Consider the following 21292-nt stretch of genomic DNA (forward strand, 5'->3'; position numbering starts at 1 on the left):
CTCAGTTTTGTATTCCCTGCTTTTAATTCTGGAATTGTATCCACCTCCTACACTTAGCAAAATCCACAAATTTATATCCTCAGCTCACACTAACTGATTCTTCCCAAGACTAGGGATGCCAAGTGAATCCATCACACAACTCTCTCCCTGTAATTGTTGACTTTAGCCTCAACTTCACATGTGAGGGGAGGAAAAAAAGAAAAAGAAAAGAGGATTGGTCCTGACATGCCAGTAGAGTCAATCAGTTAAAGATTGGCATCCACATGCATCCTTAGTGTAATTTACACAGATTATTCAAGCAAAATTCTGATTTTGTTATAGAAATATAAAATATCACACCAGAGCGGTATCACAATAGGATTTTACACATCTCTTTCATTGTGTTGCAGGAAACACTATGCTCTTCAAAAACTGTATGCCATCAACCAAGTTTGCATGATGGTATTTGTGATGAAGCTTTAGAATTCGTTCCCTAATTATTTATGACTGAACAACCCAGAAGTCATTAAAACATACAGAATAGCAGAGAAAAGTGCACAACTGTACTGTATTTTGTCTCACTATTTAGAACATTTTTTTTTCTTAATTGCTGTACCCATGAGCAACAAATAAAATGACGCACAAAACACCAACAAAAACAGGATGAACTACCTAAATATACACAAGTTGCACAATTTGTTTTGAGTATTGAATAAAATAATATTAGGTTAAGTCAAATGTATTTATACAGCACTTTTCACAATGGACATTGGTTTAGTTTTACAGAAAATTTTTGCAGTAATGTCTTACATTTCTTAAGGTCCTCATGTAGTAGTTAATTTAAAGAAATATGCCTTAATATATTTTTGTGCAAACCCTAATAAGAAAACAAAGGTGGTAGCAAGGAGAGTGTGTGTTTTCTTAACAATGCCCCATACAGCAAATGATATAGGCCTAGGCCTACACTTTTTGCCATGTGTATAAGGCCATTTTCATGTTAAATCTTTAAAATCAACATTGCATGACAATGGATAAAAATGAAACAGTTACGAGGAGCTAAAGACAACAATAAATATGGGCAATAAATACAAACAATAGTACCACAAAATCAGAATTGTAGGTATACATGGTGTAGGAACAGTGGGAATGATTTATGAGTCTTAGGTCAGTCAGTCCGTAGTGCACTATTGTCTTGCACTGTATGGTAGATGTTTGGCTTTTGAAACACTGAGAAAGAGGTTCTCATTCTATATGTAGCCCAAAAAATTAGTGTTTTAAAGAACTGAAAGAATTAACAGCGGTAGTTTTCTCTATCATTGGTTCAATGAAAAGGATCTGTCCCCATCTGCTGGACAACGTTGTGGATAATGTTGCACTACTGCAGCTTGAACTTCTTCACGTTGTAAATCTGCAACAAAATATAGATCTTAAATCATAAGGCCAAAAACATGACTACAGTCTCATATGAATACCAAAAATACAACAAAAGATCAGATCCATCTGAAAGACCATATACCTCTAAATTAAGGAATAAATAAGGAGTATTTTATTGTAATCTATAGCCTATAACTCTGTTTTTTCTTTTGGAGAGCTGATGTTACAGCTACAGACAAACAGAGTTGTATAGGCCTATGTGAGCCAAGCAAATATGTATAATCTTAAAAACAATCACTTATGATCTGATGGCAGATAAGTTATGCTTGCTGGTAAGCATACATAAAGACAAAGGAGATTTAATTAGACAGTCAAAATTTTTTAGTGTTCAGCAGAGTGGTCCAAGACCTTATAGACTTTTGTCGCACTTGAACCACGAATACACACAAAAAATGTATTTGACTGGATTCAAGGAGTTGTGGTTTTAATAAAATAAAAAACGAATAAATAAAGTAATAAATCCTTCCCTCACGAGTTAATGTGACCCCCTTAGGAATTAATTGAGAGAAATCCTTCAGTATACGTAGACAAACCTAAAAATGCTCAAAAATAAAAGCAGCTAAAACTTTACCAAAAATGTAATATATAATGTCTACATGTGTATCTGACTGCATACTGAAGAGAACGCCTGAACTAACTTTAGGACCCACCCAGCGGAACAGCTCATTTGCTCCATATAGACTATATTATAGAGCTATAAGACCATCTAGTGGCAAGAGCATGAGCAAGACAGAGTCATGAAAAATATTGCATTGCATTGTGGAATTGAATGAGTGCACTCTCGATAAAGTCCACTATGGTTTCGGACACCAAATGGCTGTCTCTTCAAATAGTGCCCCATTTAAGGGTATAGGGGGCGATTTCAGATCCAGTTCAAATCCAGCGTTGAATTGGACCTCGTTTAGAAAACATTTGTAACCAAAATGCCGGGAACAAACAAACACACTTGCTCAACTCCGTTGCTCCCCCAGCAAAACTAACTGCATCCACTGTTCCCCTAACGCTGGGTTCTTTGGGAAGCTGAACACAGTTATCTTTCCCTCACAACCGAAAACACACTTCTTTAGTGACATTGTTGATTTCGTGGTCAAAAAACAAAATTACAGCACTGTCAAAAGCCTCCATAACCCGATCAAAGCCTGTTAATGGGCATCATTAACTTTTCTCTTGCTTTTGCTCCTAGCTCCAATGGGGTGCGATTAGTCCAGCTCCTCTTCTCTGGAGCTCTAAGAGGGTGGAGGGATAGAGTTGTGGTTAAGGTGTGGTTGGATATTCTAGCTCCACCCACATTAGGCCCAAATTACATTCGCTAGCTAGCTAACTAGACATAAGCTCCACCCATTTGCTCTGCAGTGAGCAGCTTCTCCCACTTGTTGATGTGTACATGTGCTCTTCTGGGAGAAGTGCACATAAAAGGAATTTTGCCCTTTATGACGTCATATATAGCTACTCGAAAAACAAAAAAAAACAAAGACAGAGTTACGGCATGCACGGACTTATCTAACTCTGGGGGATACGGTAAGCTAAAGTCCCAAAAAGTCGGCGTGTTCCTTTAATACGTGTTGTTTCTCATTCCTCAGAGACCAATTAACTCGCTCAAAGTAAAATACACAAAGTAAAAACAAACCAAATTCAACGGCGATTCGGCGAGGAAAACCTTGGTCATGCAATCAACCTAGAAACATAAAACAGAATAAAAAATTATCGTAAAACCCCCAAAACAGGCAAATGGCTCATACATACCAGTAGTGCAGGTGAAAATTATGTTAACTTTTTCATAAAAGGATGGAACTTGCTGTAGCCTACAGTTTGCGGCCCTGGACATTTCCAGAAATCGAGCCATCGCAAAAACATCTTGTGGCGACCACTTTGCTTTCCGCCGTAACTGCATTATGCATTTTGTATTATATGCCGATCTCCTGAACCAAACATGATAACATGGAAAGTGTGACGTCTACCCCTATGCTTTGATGGTCAAGGATTACAATGATGCACATACAACATCATAAAATGTTCAGGTGAATAGTTTATGGTGAATTCAGTGACATTGTGAGAATGATTACAATGAAATCGCAGTATCTGAGAATGTCTTCTGAAGCTGGGGCACACTAAAATATTCCATTCACGGACAACAGAGTGCCACCTGTGAACACGGGAAATCCTGCAAAATCTCTTGCATCAAACGTGACTTTAAAGTAGAGGATGGGCCAAGACAAGAGCAGTACAAACTGTTTGTTGCAGAGAGGATGCAGGGCACAAAACGCATCACTTCTTCAAAAAACTTCCTTCAAAAAATGGAAATCAGGCCTACCCTCCATCACTCTCACTTCATGGTATACGTTTGGGAAACAAGGCTGATCTGCCTAGTATTTTCCAGCAAGATCTTCATATCTTATATTAAAGAGAAACTTGAAATGGTCAACAGAGTGGATGTTGAATGGGACTGCTATGAAGTTACCAGCTTAAAGGGATACTTCACCTCTGGAAAGATTAATGCGTATTTAAAATGGGTAATTTATGTAGTAGAAATGTGAAATTATTTTTGAATTTGGAGCCTTCTAGACTGAGAAAAGCCAGAAAATGTATTTGTGGCTCATGTGGATGAAAGACAACAACTCCCAAAATGCACTTGCTTCGCTGCCCTAGGAGGCCACTCTCAAGCCACGGCTACCGGTAAGAGCGCAGTTAAACAACAAGGCTATAGGCTATTACTAGTGAGTCTCCGTGACAAGCCTGCCCGGGATTTCGAGATCGCCAAAAATGTCCGGGATTCGGCTTTTGTGTTCTACAGTCGCCATTCATTATGTTTACTGTGGCGAGCAGGACGAGACTGACGGCCGCAGGAGAACGACGCGAGGCCGGTGGCGTGATTACTGATGAGCGGCACCTGTGAGACGCACCGGTCTCGTATCTCTCACGGAGGAGCGGGAATTTTCTGCAATGTTAAAATGCACATTAACCCATCACTTGTTTAGCGTTCATGTAAACACTACATTCAGATTCACCAATTCAGTTAGATTGAAACAAAAGGTGTGCATGTAAACAATGAATGGCGACTGCAGAAAGCAAAAGCCGAATCCCGGACATTTTGGAAGATCTCGACGGCTGGACATGTTCTGGAAAAAGAGGATGGTAACCCCTACTACTCAGCTTTCTCCACAGAATAAGAACCTGTTAGCTTAGCTTCCAAATAAAAGATGGCTGACACTATTTGTACATTCTGTGAGTGAGATCCCACCCTCTATGGGTGGGTTGAAAACACGCTGATCTAACACCTTCTACTGGCTGTAGTTTTTAGCCTCTGGCAGAAAAAGCCTCCAATGAGGCAAAAATTAAGATTTCTGAGATTTTTTTACAGACAAAAAAAAATACATAAATCTCTTGTCTCAGGGGGATATGAGGGAGGGAAGCATGGTAATTTGAAAATACTACAGGTTTTCTACTGATACAAAGCTTAATGCTAAATCCTGAAGTATCCCTTTAAAGTCCCAGAAGTGGGGAAAGGGGACAAGAACAAGAGTGGATGGAAAAAGACAAGTTAACAAACTAACAGAAAAAGCTTCCTGAGAGTGGATATTATATATTATATATATATATATATATATATATATATATATATATATATATATATATATATATAAATATATATATATATATAAAGAGCTCTTTTACTTTCTGGCCAGGAACCTTGCGGAAATATCGACCCACAAGAATCAGATCAGATTACACCTTGCACACATGAAGAGGCACATACAAGGATGCTACTCCATGAGGTGGATGCTTCAAGAAAAGAATTAAAAAAGATCACCCTGGGCACTGTGGACCAACTGTTGTGGTTCTAGCCATATCACATGTGTCAGAGCTGAACATTGAGGAGTTGTGGGTGGCATTTAGGACTGGCAAGAACTTCAGATACATACATGCCCATGAGATTGCCAAGTCTCTGGGTCCTAACAAATCCAATGCCTTTCCTGTGTTCCATACCTTCCCTGGCTGTGATAGTCTCTAGATTTGCAATCAGGGGCATGACGACAGTACCTGGAATGCAGATGAAATGGCAATATAGGCCTTCATGGCTCTGTCAAAGGCTCCAAAAAGCATTCCAGGAGGTCATTTCCATTGTTGAGCTCTTCACAAGTCTCCTCTACGATCACATCAGCAGCAAATTCAGCATCGATCAAGCTCGTCTTGAGTTATTCCCAAAGGAAGGAAGGAGGAATGGAGCAAATCCCCCCCCCAACTAAGGATGCACTGGTGCAGTCAAGTAACCTTCATTTATATAACGGTTTTTACAATAGACAGATTTAAAGCAGCTTTACAGTGATAATAGGAAATTCATTCAACAAAGATTGTTTTAGCCGTACAGCAGCTCTAAAAGAAAATCATTGTCAAGCCCGAGAACGCAAACCCCGAAATAGGTTTCAAAATGCAAGCTCTTGAAAACGAGTTTTGAAAATGTTTTACCGTTCAGCCTAGACTTCAAAAACGTGAATCTGTGAAAACAGCGATGGTATGCACATGCAAATTATGTGTTCTGTTCGGTCCACATGCATGCACGTTTGAATGCGTATGTGCACAGATGCATAGTCTTTGTTTACAAAGTGCATCACCTCAAAAGAGCAGTGTAGCAAGGAGGACACTGTTGGGGAAAATCACTTGAGGTGGCACCAAATATGCCATCTCACTCCAACAGACTGATTGGATGGACCCAAGCGATTGGAGGCCATTGTGGTCAACTCTTCCACAGACAAGTTAGTCCATCCTTAAACTCTTAAGTTGTGGCTGCAAGAAAGGCTCCCGTTGGCATTGCAAATGCAAAAAAGCTCTGTGTCAATGTGGAGGAGAGTGTAAAGGAGATATTGAAGAATTGGTTCAACGTCAAAACAACAATCAAACAAACAGGTTTCTAAAATAGATTTTTTAAAAGTAAATCTTTGTGTTTGACATTCTTTTTAAGCTATGTTGCAAAGGTCATAATATTGAATATTCTACTCTTTACAGTCCCTGTATTGTTAAGGTTAATTAACAAAAGTATTAAGCTTTTTAAACTCTACACAACATGCATGCAACAGACATATTATAAAGTGTTCTCAGATACTGCGATTTCCTTCTCACAACCCTGAATTCACCAACTATTCACATGAACAGTTTATGATTTTGTATATGGTAGCCTATCATTGTAATCCTTGATCCAATTGATTAATCAAAACATAGGGGTAGACAAGATAATTTTATGTGTTCATGTTTGATTCAGGAGATATGATACAAAATCTAAAATTTGACTATGGCGGAAAGTAAAATGGCTTTTGGAAAGTAAAAAAGGAAAGTAAAATGTTTTTTTGCGATGGCTCCATTTCTGAAAATGTCCAGGGCCCCAAACTGTGCAATAGTACAGTTTCATGCTTTTATGAAAAAGTGAACATATCACCTCAAATGTTGCCCATATCACATGAACTAGGTATGAGATGTAGCCTACATAGTGCGGTACATGCGTGGTCGCTGGCCAGCCCATAGCGTTGTTCGAAAACAAACAACACAAAAACTCAATGAGTAAACACTTAATTGACAAAAGCCTTCTTAAAACAAAATACAAACCTGAAACTCGATCGGGAGAGCCTGCTCAGCCGCATGACGCGGAGGCAGCACCAAATTACCGGTATTCCTTTCATAAATGGAATCGAACTCCCGCAAATGGGGCGGCACGGATGACAACATCCCAGGTAACCAAAGCCCTCCCATTTTATACCATGACACCTCACTGAACAGCTTTTTTTCATGACTGCCAGTGCCAACGACACCCGGCTACTGCTACATAGCATTTTGGTATGTTTGTATTATGGCAGAGTTGTTTTGCCTTCGATCCGTTTAGTAACGAATGATTCAATCTTTCAATCATACACAAATTAGCCTACTGGCTGAATCCGAAATCGCCCCCTATACCTAAAAACTAGGGCATTATTTGAGGCCATTGGTATCCGAAACCATGAACGTTATTGAACACAGTCATTCAATCCCACTTATGCACTGCAATAACAACCGTAAGCTCGGCTGTCCCAATTCTCTCGCTCTTTTTCATTCATTCTTTCGAGTTAACTGATCTAACGTAGGGAATAGTGAATGAGGGTTTAGGGAGCGATTTCGGATCCAGCCACTGACCTACTGCTGATGTAAGTAACCTGCATAAAATTCGTTCACTCGTTATTTTCTGATGAAAATATTCTTACTGAGAAGAATCCACAAAAAACCCACCACTATTTGAACACCGTTTTTTCTCTCCAGAGAGATTTTTTATTTTTATTTAGCAAAAAAAGAAACAGCACTGACTACGTTAACGTAAAATCAGAAGGGAAGAGAAAGAGAAAAAAATACAGATAAATAACAATGACACCTCAACCAGTAAGAAAAATATGATCTTCAGAAATCTTCTCCAGAGAGAAATGCATGATCTGCACGGGCAGTGACGTGAGGGAATGTGATTGGAGGAGACTTGAGCTATATAACTCACAGGCTGCTGCTCCTCCCTTTCGCCAGTGGAGTTTCACTACAAGCTTCTGCACCACACAGGGCAGACGGGAACACAAACACAAGTAAGTCACTATTCATTCTGCAAATCAATCAGTAAATGTTATACATCCGAACGTCTGCTTTACGACTTCTAGACTTCTGATACACGTACATCGTTAGGGGGACGTTCTGCCGTGCAAACGTGCTCTGACTCGACTCCATGTCAATTTCTCCCCACTGTTTCACCCTTTGATCTAATGCCTACGTGGACTTTGTGTGGACAGTCACTAATGCTGATCTTGAATAAACATTCACACTCGGCCGTCAGCAAAGGTCGTGTTTTTAGTGCATACTTGTTAGGCGTTGTCAATCTCGGAGTATTAGGTTATAATGGATCAAAAAGAGTAAAGTTTTCCTAATCCAGTGTGTTAGCGCTTGCGCTAGCTGGTGTACGTGTCACTATCGCGCACGCGCAGCTCAAAGTTTACTGGAGTTGGTGTCTAGCCAGGACAAGTTTTTCATCTCCGCAAACCAAAAAAACTGGCGTATCTTAAAACGACAGACACCACTAATTCCATTAAATGTATACCCAGCAACCTCTCCCGGGATTTAAATGTTTCTAGATGTGAATTGTTGAGAAATTAAGTGTTAAAGAGAAATCCGTCTTTCCTACTCAGTTAGCTGTTAGCATGGCGTGTCATCATGTGTTGACGTAGCGCGCATGTAGCAACGCTGTGAATATTTTACATACAAAAGTCGTTTTTTATACACCCAAAACACTGTCTTTAATAAACATACGTTGAGCTATCATCACATTTCCCCTTTTTGTGTCATTCTGAGAGAAATTCGGATGTAAATCCGCCATATTTAAATCTGACATACGCAGGAATGGCCACGTTAGCAAGACGCGAGAGGGCCATTTCAACACTTAAAGACATGCATTTGTTTTTTGGTTGGTTTTGCGTGTTTTAAGTATTTATGCACATGTTTGCGAGTATATTCAATGTATCTTTAAGCATGGTTATACTTAATAATTTTAAACTAGTGAACGAGGATCACAAGTAGGTGACTGAACAGGATTGATCAGTCTTTTAGTTCCCATTTCCACCTTTAATGAGTCACATTTGCATACATTTAAATAAGAATTATGCAAGGTCAAATGAAATGCAAACAAATAATGCCACGTGTAACTAAGTTCTGGCAAACTAAAGTGGTTTTGCATCATAAGTGACAGTCTGATTTCCCCCCCATTTCCCCTTGATTCTGTTTTGTCTTAGGCAAAAGCTGGCAGGCTGACACGAACGGGCAGCTTTACAGGACGGATTATCTGGTAACTGACCATTTAGCTGGTAAGATCATTGACCACCGCCTTTGTTTCTACTAGATTAATTTGCGGACAGGGCTAATGTTTGCTTTGAACGGCAAGATCCTTGTTTGTCTTGTTTGTAGCCATGGAATCACAAGTTGTGCTGTGATCATTAAGATCAAATCTTATGAGTGGTCATATGATTAAAGGGTAACTAAACACTAAACCAACTTTTTTTAGTTAATGATCTGTACGAATGGAGCTTCATAAATGCTGTTCATTGATTCGAGTACTTTTTTTAACATTTGAGTATAAAGTGTTTTAATTTTTAAATATATGGTGTAAAAACGTCTGAGTGCTGCCCTCTTCAGGTTAAACGGAATCTCCTGAAGCAGGGGTACTCTCTGACGTAGGGTACTCTCTGACGCTGCGAGCTCACCACGCCCCTGGCAGCCCCTGGTATAAAACCATCTGGTTCCGTCAACACCAGAGCGAGTCAGGAGCTGGAAATTGGAATTACGAGTTTTGAAAACGATCAGGATAGCGTATTTTAGCATAGCATTTATAGTTATTTAGATTATTTTGTGTAGCCTAGGTAGTTATTTAGCATAGTTGTTAGTGTTGTTAGAAGCATAGTCAGTTAGTAGCATAGTATTGCATCAGTTAGGATAGTGTAGATTTTTAGCATTAGCTTTATCTGTATTTAGTACAGTGGTTAGGCTGGTATAGGTGTATTAGGCGCCAGTGTTTACATGCACTTGTGTGCCAAACGCTGCTCTTCCTGCATGGACTCCACAACCGCCGGCGCGTTTTGCTGGATATTTTTTTTCACATAGCGGCAAAATATGCTTAACGTAGGTAAATAGTAATAATAATCCACTCAGATACTGGACCCATTCTCTCTAGCGCGGCTGCTTCGCTAGCATCGTCGGATGCCGATCGCGAGGCGGGAGTTAATGCGATGCGACACCGCAGTTTGAGCTAGCGGCTCGAATTGATATGATTTTAGCTCTGTGTCCACAGACAATTCCTCCACTTCAGGTGAGAAAAGTCCTCAACTTTAAATGACCGCTCTGTTGCAAAGCTACTTGCGTCACTCTCCATCTTAGCGAGTCTGACAGCAGCTGTCAGTCACTGCGTGTCTGTCAATCACCCGCTCAGCCCCGCCCTCGGTTCGTCCGTTGGGCTCTGCCCACTTTTCCAGCATTTTTCAAATATTGCCAGTGGGTGGAGTCAGGCTCTGACCAGGGGTTTAGTTACCCTTTAAATGTAATTTGAGCATCTGAAGGTTTTTTTTTTTAGTGTTCGGTTTGTGGATCAGCTCCCCTGGAGTGCTTTTGATCTGCCTTGAGGAGCTGTATGTATGTGTTTAGCCTCTGGGTCCAAGTCTTTAGGAGGCCTGTAGAGGAAGAGGCCCTGAAAGGGGTATGCAGAGAGAAGCGCATTAAAACAGCCTTGTACTGTGTAGAGGGGTTTGGAGTTTGCATTTGGGGAGGGGGTTGAGGTTGAGGGGCCAGATTATCACAGTGAACTGGAAGGAATGTTGTATGACTTAATACAAGAGTGATTAGCCAATTATCCCAACAGGGTTAGTCCATCTATAGTCTTCCATTTTACTGTATAATTTCTGCACACCATATTCGCTACCTATTCTTGAAGAGCCGTGCAAGTCTTTGACTGGAATTTCAGCAGCGAATATAAGTGGTCTTTCATGACTCAAGGCTGCATGGCTGTAACAGTAGCCTCAGCTTTTATGTTCTTGTCTTTTTAGTTTCCTTACAGTCCTGTGCGGCGAGTAGGAGAGCAGTCTGCCAAGTAGGCCTTGACTTTTCACTGAGGTGTGGCGTGCATGTTTTCAATTAAATGCGTGCATGCTTTGAGGAACTTTTATTTACGAAGTAGAAAAAAAAAGCTCTTTTTGCTGCCCTGCATGCTAGGGGTACAGCAAATAAGGGTTAGTGGGGAAATCCTCTTAGCTTTAGAGCTCGTTCATCTAACTCCATGGCTTAGAATTAGCCCTTGTCCAAGGTAACAGACGGGCAACTTTGACCTTCCACAGAATGGATAAGTCCTTAAACAGTGTTTTAAATTTGCTCCTACAGTGTTCACTTATTTTGCTCTGATCAAACCACATTATTTTGTGAAATCATGAAGTTATTTTCCAAAATATAGCCTAGGTTTTTCTTCTTTCTATAAAGTTGCGATGAAATCGGAAGTAGCTAGTGACAGATCTTTTTTCTGTATTGTTTTTGAGTGAAAATGATTATCGAAAAAGATTTGAGTGGTGATTTGGTTCTATCATTTGTTTTTGATTGGATGGAGGCTGAATGGAAGAAAGGGGCAGGGTTTAAGTCGAGTAAATGATTGGACAAGTCTGTCATTTCACTGGAAGATCGAGTTATGAAATAAGATTGAATCATTCACAATAAAATCAATAACATGCATTTACATTTTGGTGTGAATATGTCATGTTGCTGACTTTAATCTGTAATCGTGAAAAGGTATAAGCTTCACCCATGTTGACAAATGGTTCATATCTTAACTACCAGGTTGTATTTTGTTTTATCTTGGTCGTAACTTCAGCCAGGCACTGTTCCTTGTAGTAATCACCTGAGCTCTTCCTCTCCTAGTGGCACACTCGGACTCCGTGTAAACGTGGGATTTCGACCATGAGCTCAGTCGCTGTACTTACGCAAGAAAGCTTTAATGAGCACCGCAGTGGCCTTCTACCAGAGCAGGTCAAAGGTAAATGGTGGTTTTGGTCATTTTGTCTTGTCCGTAACCATTCTCTGGCACCATGAATGCTAAACGTTGTACCTCTCTTCTCCGTTAGCTGCTGTGGCGGGCTCTAGCGGTGTTGAGGAGGAGGATAGCCTCCCCACCTACAAGGATGCCTTTCCCCCTCTGCCTGAAAAGCCTTTGCCAGAGGGGGTACAGGAGACTGGAAATGCCTGGACGTCTAAACTCAAACCTCTCAAGTCCTCAATAATTACCCAGGTATGGCTGTCGAGCTACTAGTTAGTCACTATCTTACCTGGGGAATGGTTATTCATTGGTTTGACTGTTTTCTGCTTGGATAAATGCAGGTTTTCCATGTGCCTCTGGAAGAGCGCAAGTACAAGGACATAAACCAGTTTGGAGAAGGAGACCAGGCTAAAGTGTGTCTTGACATCATGCACAAGACTGGAGCCCACCTGGAACTCTCCATGGCTAAAGACCAAGGCCTCTCCATAATGGTCTCTGGGAAACATGACGCTGTCATGAAAGCCCGCAAAGAGATTGTGTCCCGACTGCAGACTCAGGTAATATAATTGTTATGCTTATAACATGTTTTGGGCAGCTTGTAGAAAGGCATGAGATATTGGCATTATATTGGTTATCAGCCAGTATTAGATTATTTTTTTAATGTATAAAAAAAAAAACATACTATGTAATTGTGTGCTAATTTGCTCTGTTTTTAAATTTAAGTTACTGTTATCATATGATTGTCAGCTTGTCGGTATCTCTCAGAATTATAATAGTTGTATATCCCTAGTAATAGTTGTATAACTCCTGTAAATACTTTACAACAGGCTTCAGCTACTGTGGCCATCCCCAAAGAACATCATCGCTTTGTCATCGGCAAGAATGGGGAGAAGCTGCAGGAGCTCGAGCTGAAGACTGCCACCAAGATCCAGATCCCTAGACCCGAAGACCCCAGTAACCTGATCAAGATCTCTGGAACCAAGGAAGGCTTGGAGAAGGCCAAGCACGAGATCCTGCTCATCTCTGCTGAGCAGGTCTTGAACTCTTTCCGTTTTTTGTTTAACTGTTATCACACAGTTATGTTTCAGATTCAATCTAGAAGATGGTGGTGGTGATGATGATGTTTTCAATAAATTGCAGGATAAGCGTGCTGTGGAGAGAATTAACATTGAAAAGGTGTACCACCCCTTCCTCACTGGAGCTTATAGCAAGCTGGTGGGGGAATTGATGCAGGAGACGGGAGCCCGCATTAATGTCCCTCCACCCAGTGTGAACAAAACTGAGATTGTCATCACTGGGGAAAAAGAGCAGGTGGCCCTGGCCTTGGCCAAGATCAAGAAGATTTATGAGGAGAAGGTAAGCAATGACAGAATAATTAATGGACTTTTATTGACTTTTCCAAATCAATAGTATACTTCTGAAACTCACTGGACTGCATATACATGTGAAATAAGTAATGATAAACCTGAAAGCGACTGAGGAAGATGTTTAAAATGTGGCCTTTTGCTTCTTTCAGAAGAAGAATGCAACCACTATTGCAGTGGAGGTGAAGAAGTCTCAGCATAAGTATGTGATTGGGCCTAAGGGTAACACCCTGCAAGAGATCCTGGACAGGACCGGCGTCTCGGTCGAGATCCCACCCCTCGACAGCAACTCGGAGACAGTAATCCTGCGTGGGGAGCCAGACCGGCTGGGCCAGGCACTCACTGAAGTGTATGCCAAGGTAAACAAGCCTGTTTTCCTTCCCCCATGTTTCCGTACAAGAATTCTTTCCCTGAAGCTCCTTTTGCGCTTTTCTCTCTTCACTTTAATTTAGGAAATGTATTAAAAATGTAACGGTAGAAGGGCTATCAATTTGACTGTGTAACCTTTGACCCTTACTCTCTTTTCACAGGCTAACAGCTACACTGTGTCCTCAGTCTCTGCTCCCTCTTGGCTTCATCGTTTCATTATTGGCAAGAAAGGACAGAATCTGGCAAAGATCACGCAGCAAATGCCCAAGGCGAGTCAACTTTTCCCTAATCACATCAGAGTGCTTGGCCTGAATATCCATCCTTTTGCTCCGTGAGGGTCATGTGTTGATGTTGATCATTTTCAACAGATGTTTTTGACCAGTTACATGTCAAAGTGACTGTTCAAAGGTTGCAGTAATTGCATCAACCAGCACAGGTAGTTCAGAATGACATGGGGCTTGAGCCAAAAAGTACACAATAGTTGCAGATACATTAATCATTCCATACAAACCTTAATAGTTCATGCGTCTAGCAAGCAGCCTTGAACATATTTGATGTGCTCTATGTATGTGAATTGATCTGTTGATTATGTGATTAAAAGCCTAGATTAAATAATCGATTGCATCTCTTCAGAAGACTTGGCTTAAACCGGCTTGATTTATGTGGATTACTTTTACGATGTTAGGTCTTTATGAACTTTTTGAAGCGTCAAAGTTTTGGTGGAATGGATTTTCAGTAATTTCACAGGTTTTATTAAAATATTGTCATGTGTTCTGCAGATGAACAAATATATTATCTTATGGGTTTGGAATGACATGATGGCATTTTGGGTGAACTAACCCAGTAGTGCTCGGTTTATTAACAGGTGCACATTGAGTTCACCGAGGGTGAGGACAAGATCACGCTGGAGGGTCCCACTAAAGACGTACAGATAGTACAGGGCCAGATTCAAGAAATCGTTACAGATCTGGTAAGAAGACTAATCTCCCTATTACATAAACACTTGCTTTATCGTTTGGCCTCAATGTGTCCTAAACAGTTTGGTTGGTTTTCATGTGTTCTTTATAGGTTAGTCGAATGGACTACACTGAGATAAGTGTGGACCCCAAGTTCCACCGACACTTAATTGGGAAAAGCGGTGCAAACAGTGAGTATATAGCTGTTGTGAAATTTAAATGACATATTATGCAAACACATAACGCATGTGCTTTTCTCTCCACACCTAGTTAACCGCATAAAGGAACTGCACAAAGTGTCAGTCCGCATTCCACCTGACCATGAGAAGAGTAACCTTATCCGTATCGAGGGTGACCCCCAGGGCGTGCAGGAGGCCAAGAAGGAGCTGCTGGAGCTAGCGTCACGCATGGCAAGTTGGATGGATTTGTAATTGAATAAAGAAGGCTCTGTTTACCGTTCTCTCTTTGGTGTTCTTTTGGTTAGGGTTTACTACTTGTTATATGTGTGTGACGGTTGCGTTTGTCCTAAAGTTTGTCTTAAATTGTTTACTCTATAATGTCTGTCTGCTTTAAATTGGTTTGCATAATTCTTAAAGTGGAGTCAGATGCATGTCGCTGGGAAAAAACCCCATCTGTAGGCTCTAAAGCCTCAGAGTATAAAGTCCTCTGGGTTATTTGCAGGGGTTGCCTGGCAACTCTTGACTTAAAGTCTCTAAGAATGTCATGATTTCAACAGGAGAATGAGCGTACAAAGGACATGATCATTGAACAGCGTTTACATCGAGCCATCATCGGACAGAAAGGGGAGAAAATTAAGGAAGTTCGGGATAAGTTCCCTGAGGTAAGTGTTTTAGGATGCAGGGTTTATTTTTCCAATCATGTTTTTGTTTACATATAAGGGAGAAATAACCTTTCTTCCCCCTTGCTTTCAGGTCATCATCAACTTCCCTGACCCAGCGCAGAAAAGTGACATTGTACAACTGCGTGGGCCTCGCACTGAGGTGGAAAAATGCTCAAAGTTTATGCAGAAAGTGGTGGCTGAAATGGTAAACACATTTGTGTACATTTTTCCTGAATTTTCTCTTGCTGTCTTTTTACTCATTTGCTGATATTGTGAATCAATATATCAGGAACACAAAGGCAATGGTTTTGATCTACTTAACATTTAAACATTGATTGGTTTTATTTACTGTCTATCTAAATTAAAAGTCCTGGAAATCCCTTGTCACTTACTACTTAACAATGGAGCTGATTGGTACACCCCATGTCTGTCATGTTCTAAGCACAGTATACTATATTAGGTCCACACAATGTACAATTACATAGTTTATTATATTGGTTATCTTTATATTATATAGCACAGGCAGCAGGTCTGTTGTTTGTCACTTTAAAGTTGGGTGTGTATTTTGATTGGCCGGTTTTGTCTAGCTTTTTTGTTAATCAGCTGAAAAAGTTATTCTGAAAATTTCCAAATATTTTGTTATTGCTGTGGTGTGGTCTTCCCTATTCCTTATTGTAATTAAAGTTAACAATATTGTTAAGATGTAAATGGGCCTGTAGTATGCTTGTGTTTTTACACACCAGTGTATGCGTACAGCATGCAACATGAATTTTGGCTGCAGCTGCAAGACTCACGCATTGACGAGTGCTTGTGTGACTGGATTAAGAAATGCATGGAGCTCTAGATTAAATGAATACAAAGGCAATTTTATCTGTCAACTTCTATAGAGATGTAACAGACACTGGACAAGAATGAAACTTTGTAGTGCCTATGTTGACCGCCTGTGCTAGTGTGCACAATCCATTGGAGTTTGAAAGGCTCTGTTTTGGGCTTAACAATCTCTGAAATAACACTGTCCATTTTTAGCCCTTTCTTAAACTAGCCTACTTTTGTTATTTTTCCAGGTTGAGAACAGCTTTTCTGTCTCAGTTCCCATTTTCAAGCAATTCCACAAAAACATAATTGGCAAAGGAGGAGCAAATATAAAGAAGGTGAGTAGTTACTTTTTAGACTTGCTTGCCCGTTCATCCATTCACAGATGGTTTACTTTACTGACGCTTTTTTCTTTATTAGATTCGTGAAGAGACTAACACTAAGATTGACCTGCCTGCGGAAAACAGCAACTCTGAAATGATTGTCATCACTGGGAAGAAGGCAAACTGTGAGGCAGCAAAAATCAGAATCCTTGCCATTCAGAAAGAACTGGTTAGTTTTTTGAAAGTTTCAAACCCATCATGCTGTGTGTAATATAGCGGTTTGTGAATTGAAAAGGTCTGCAAAGATTTAAAAATCAAAGTGCAAATCAAATAGTTATTGTCTCCTAAAACAATCATTCTGAACTGCCTTAACGACTCGTCAATAATTCTTATGTAGGTGTGTAACATATTTGCATATTGCTAGACTATGGTCTAGTGTTAATTTCGTTGGAATCTATGATGAAAAAATTATTTGACCTTTTCTTCCATGACTAAGACGAGACAATAAGACTACACCAACGTCATTAAAGCATATCTGTGACTATATTAACATGCAATATCGTTGACGAGAATGTAGTTAAACATAGAGGTTTAAGTAATGCTGTTATATTTTTTTGTATAACACTGTTTTTAACAAGCCGCTACGAGCTTTCATGCCTGTGCTTGCCAGATTTCAAGAATTTAAAAAGATTGTTGTTTTTTATAATTGTAATCAAAATAATCGTTAGCCTACCCATTATGCAGAATGATGAAAATAATTTTTTTTTCATTGACGAAAACTAGACTAAAATGCCCAGGCTTTTAGTCTACTAAAACTTGAATGAAAAACGGGGCACGGTTAACTAAATATGATAAAAAGTAGATTTGTCACAGGACTAAAAATAGCTGACAAAATGAACACTACTATGGTCTTCATTGGCTGCCCGCAAACATCTACTTAAACCCAACCTCAAACACTGTGGTTGTAGCTGAGGCTTGGAAGTGTTTAGTTTGTGTTGACCTGTCGAGAAGACAAATATTTCTGTACTTCAAAAGGAAAAGGATTCTGTCTCGAATTGATAGTTAAACAGACGCCATTGTCACTGTTTGTATCACTGTGTATACAAGTGCTGAGGAAGCCTCTGGGAGCTGAAATTTAGATATGATAAAGGGCGTTTCGTTTCTGACTCACGCTGTAAGCGGTAGAACATACTTGGGCCATCTGATTAATCGGAGCATATTTGGCTCTCCGAGGCGAGTGTTTAGAGACAGAACCTTCGAACGAACAGTTTTCAGACACTTAAAGAGGTGCTGTGCAGTGTATATTATGAGAAAATGAAAGTGTTTTGACCTTGGATGCATGAAAATCTATTGTAGAAGAACTCCCAAATAAAATGAGGAACCTTTAAAATACCACAATAGTGGCATTTTAAAAGTTTGGCCTCTGTAATCATTTTGTATTTTTGAAAAAGGTTAATATAGTTTACTTTTTTACTCAAAAAAATGCAACCTTGGTGAACACTAGACTTCTTTTTAAAAACATTACACACCTCAAACATTTTAGTATGTGGATTGAAGATAATTTATTAATTGTTCTCAAATATCTGTGCAGGCGAATATTACAGAGATGGAGGTGTCCATCCCCTCAAAACTGCACAATTCCCTAATTGGTTCTAAGGGGCGTTTTGTGCGTTCCATCATGGAGGAGTGTGGTGGTGTGCATATCCATTTCCCAACGGAGGGCTCTGGCATCGATGCAGTGACAATCAGAGGCCCTGCGGAAGAGGTCGAGAAAGCCAAGAAACAGCTGCTGTCCCTGGCAGAAGAGAAGGTTTGTTTGAAGGGATGGGTTTCCTTGAAGAACTTGAAACTTAAAGCCGGTAATACTGGTGCTATGCTTGGAATGTTATTTGGGCACAGGCTTTGTTAGTACAAGTATCCAAACTGCTTTTAACACAAGCCCAGTGATTGCTGCTCTTAAAACAATTTAATGTACTTTAATCAACTTGTTTTTTAATAGCAAACTAAAAGCCACACAGTTGAGCTTCGTGCCAAACCTGAATACCACAAGTTCCTTATCGGAAAAGGAGGTGCAAATATCCGCAAAGTACGGGACAGCACAGGCGCCAGGATCATCTTCCCTACTGCTGAAGATAAGGATCAGGAGCTGATCACTGTCATCGGTACAGAGGAAGCTGTAGCAGAAGCACAGAAGGAGCTGGAGGCACTCATTAAGAGCTTGGTTAGTCCCAATGTTCATCTATTTTAACCCCAACACTGATGATCAGTAAAATGTTAGTCTTCTGACTGGTTTCCTTTTGCTCTCATTTTTCTAATATCAGGATAATGTTGTTGAGGATTCCATGATCGTCGATCCCAAGCACCATCGTTTCTTTGTGGCACGTCGTGGCCAAGTCCTGAGGGACATCGCTGATGAGTATGGTGGTGTTATAGTCAGTTTCCCCCGAACTGGCTCACAGAGTGAAAAGGTCACCCTGAAGGGAGCCAAAGATTGTGTGGAGGCTGCCAAGAAACGCATGCTGGAGTTGATCGATGATTTGGTGAGTAGATGTAGTAATCTGCAATAAATTAATGCAGTTCCCATCTCGGACAACTGCAGTTATTGTGCCGTTTTAAAGAGGTAATGGACTGAACATTCCCTAAATCTGCAGGATGCGCAAGTGACCATAGAGTGTGTGATCACTCAGAAGTTCCACCGCTCCATAATGGGTCCGAAGGGCTCTCGCATACAGCAGATTACTAAAGACCACAATGTGCAGATCAAGTTTCCAGACAGAGAGGACCAGCAAGGTAAATACCACAGTGACTGTCGATAATTAAAAGGCCATATCAGGGGAAAATCAAATGTTTCTAGATCTTTTGAAATAAGTCTCAACTCTCCCTCGTTCAATAAGACACCAAAATAGCTCATCTTGAAATCTTCATTGTTGTGATATCACATTGACACTTACATTTACTAGAGATGTTCCGATACCCTTTGTCCCTTCCCGATACCTGATACTCCGATACCTGGACTAAGGGTATCGGCCGATACCGAGTAGTGATCCGATACCTGGGTGTGTATCTAGACAGCTGCAATTCATACTAGCCCTGTATGAATTTATATAATTATTTTATGGTGTGCTTCAGACTTATCCCTTAATAAAACATAAACAAATACACAGTGAACTAGAATATTTTTTATTATCTGACATTTCACAGTAGTATATTTATTTTTAAATGAAAAAGAACTTCAAATGCAGCCACACATCTCATACTGTAAACTGAAAAAGGTATTTTAGTTTTACAATATAACTGTAAAAAAAAAAACAGTACAACAAATAAATCTAGGAATCAAAAAAATTATATATTAATAATTTAAGAAAATAATCTCTGTAAAACTTAGATGATGGCGTCACTGTGCCCACCCAGTGTGCTTGTCAAACTCCGTAAAGACAGTGGGGTCGCGTCGCAGCTCCAGATGTCGATAGTAAAGCTGATTGTTTGCACATCTTTTAGTTTACATGAAATGTGTTCACGCACTGTCTCGAATAGCTAAGGGAGCGCCGTTTCAGAGATGTATTTGCGACCAGGCAAACTGTACCTGGGCACCAAATGTTCAATTAAACGTTTTTGACGACTGACAGTGGCTGGTCATCCAGAACAATAAACTTGATAATTTTGTCGGTTATATTGACAAACAGCGGACATACTGCTAGCGCGTGCATTTTAATTTCTTCTTCACTGCTCTAAACAGTGGTTACTTGTGGCAACACAGCACAACTTTGCCGTGGGCAACCACTGTTTAGAGCAGCGAAGAAGACTTGATCTCTGATTTGCAGCGTTAAGCAAAGCTAGCGTGCAATAACTAGGTATTGTTTATGGAAATGGTATCGGATCGGTACATGGGTACAAGTACTCGCCGATACCGATGCCAGAAATTTTATTGGTATCGGCGGCATTTCCGATACTAGTATCGGAATCGGAACATCTCTAACATTTACACATCAGTGATTGCAATTCGGTGTAACTAACAAGGGTAAGATGTGGGGAAGCTTCTTTTCCGTGCTTTATTAAATTAACCATGATTTGTTTTGTGAGGTATGTTCTGTATTCCAGAAGTGTGTTCTTCAAAAAAAAATGTTTACTTATTGATTTTGTGTGGTTTAAGCATCTGAAGTTAGATTTGAATGTTAAGTTATTAATTTCAATGCTTGAAGGTGGCATGACTCATGAACAGTGTTAATTTTGTTGATTAATTTTCATCATTATTGAATGAATAAATTTTATTAAGTTTTTAATAAAATAAAAAAAATCTATTGATCCCTCCCTAACATTTTCGTCTAGTTTTTATTCAACGAAAAGGTTGGGAAGGGACGATTTGGGATGAGATCTAGACAGAACTGATGCCCAGCGTTTGTGGTAGATGCGCACATTTGAATTGTAACATGCTGATCTACCCGGCGGGACATAAGTTGGCATGTGCTGGATGCATGTCTCAAAAACGTAAAAAAATTTAAACATCTGGGAGAAAGAAGAACAGACATATGGATAGATCTGAATAAGAGTAATGACGCAACAGAAAGCTGTATTCGGTACGGTTTTCTGTGCACACATACCCGAAGCGTGCTGCCATGCACATGGAGAGCTGTACAGAGTGCGAGTCCTGAATTGAGCTC

The 21292-nt window shown here is 40.1% G+C and overlaps 1 protein-coding gene and 1 long non-coding RNA gene across 2 annotated transcripts in view; one reads left to right on the plus strand and one right to left on the minus strand.

Annotated features, from left to right (window-relative positions):
* LOC307007476 lies at window positions 1-7276 on the minus strand. Its single transcript, XR_013799627.1, has 3 exons — window positions 7009-7276; window positions 3041-3088; window positions 1-1387 (listed from the first exon to the last, which is right to left on the minus strand). It is a non-coding gene; the product is annotated as an uncharacterized lncRNA (long non-coding RNA).
* Window positions 7109-21292, plus strand: part of hdlbpa (high density lipoprotein binding protein a) — a 19260-nt gene continuing 5076 nt past the window's right edge. Inside the window, exons 1-21 of the mRNA XM_079629529.1 lie at window positions 7109-7133; window positions 7832-8000; window positions 9195-9266; window positions 11854-11968; window positions 12057-12220; window positions 12310-12525; window positions 12796-13002; window positions 13109-13324; window positions 13485-13691; window positions 13863-13970; window positions 14567-14671; window positions 14770-14848; window positions 14928-15067; window positions 15394-15498; window positions 15590-15703; window positions 16563-16649; window positions 16732-16863; window positions 18226-18444; window positions 18634-18855; window positions 18956-19174; window positions 19286-19424. Of these exons, the coding sequence (XP_079485655.1) occupies window positions 11893-11968; window positions 12057-12220; window positions 12310-12525; window positions 12796-13002; window positions 13109-13324; window positions 13485-13691; window positions 13863-13970; window positions 14567-14671; window positions 14770-14848; window positions 14928-15067; window positions 15394-15498; window positions 15590-15703; window positions 16563-16649; window positions 16732-16863; window positions 18226-18444; window positions 18634-18855; window positions 18956-19174; window positions 19286-19424 (2755 nt within the window). The 5' untranslated portion in view covers window positions 7109-7133; window positions 7832-8000; window positions 9195-9266; window positions 11854-11892. The remainder of the gene's footprint in view (window positions 7134-7831; window positions 8001-9194; window positions 9267-11853; window positions 11969-12056; window positions 12221-12309; window positions 12526-12795; window positions 13003-13108; window positions 13325-13484; window positions 13692-13862; window positions 13971-14566; window positions 14672-14769; window positions 14849-14927; window positions 15068-15393; window positions 15499-15589; window positions 15704-16562; window positions 16650-16731; window positions 16864-18225; window positions 18445-18633; window positions 18856-18955; window positions 19175-19285; window positions 19425-21292) is intronic.

Source organism: Phoxinus phoxinus (genome assembly GCF_949152265.1).
Source record: "Phoxinus phoxinus genome assembly, chromosome: 11".
Taxonomy (NCBI): Eukaryota; Metazoa; Chordata; class Actinopteri; order Cypriniformes; family Leuciscidae; genus Phoxinus; species Phoxinus phoxinus.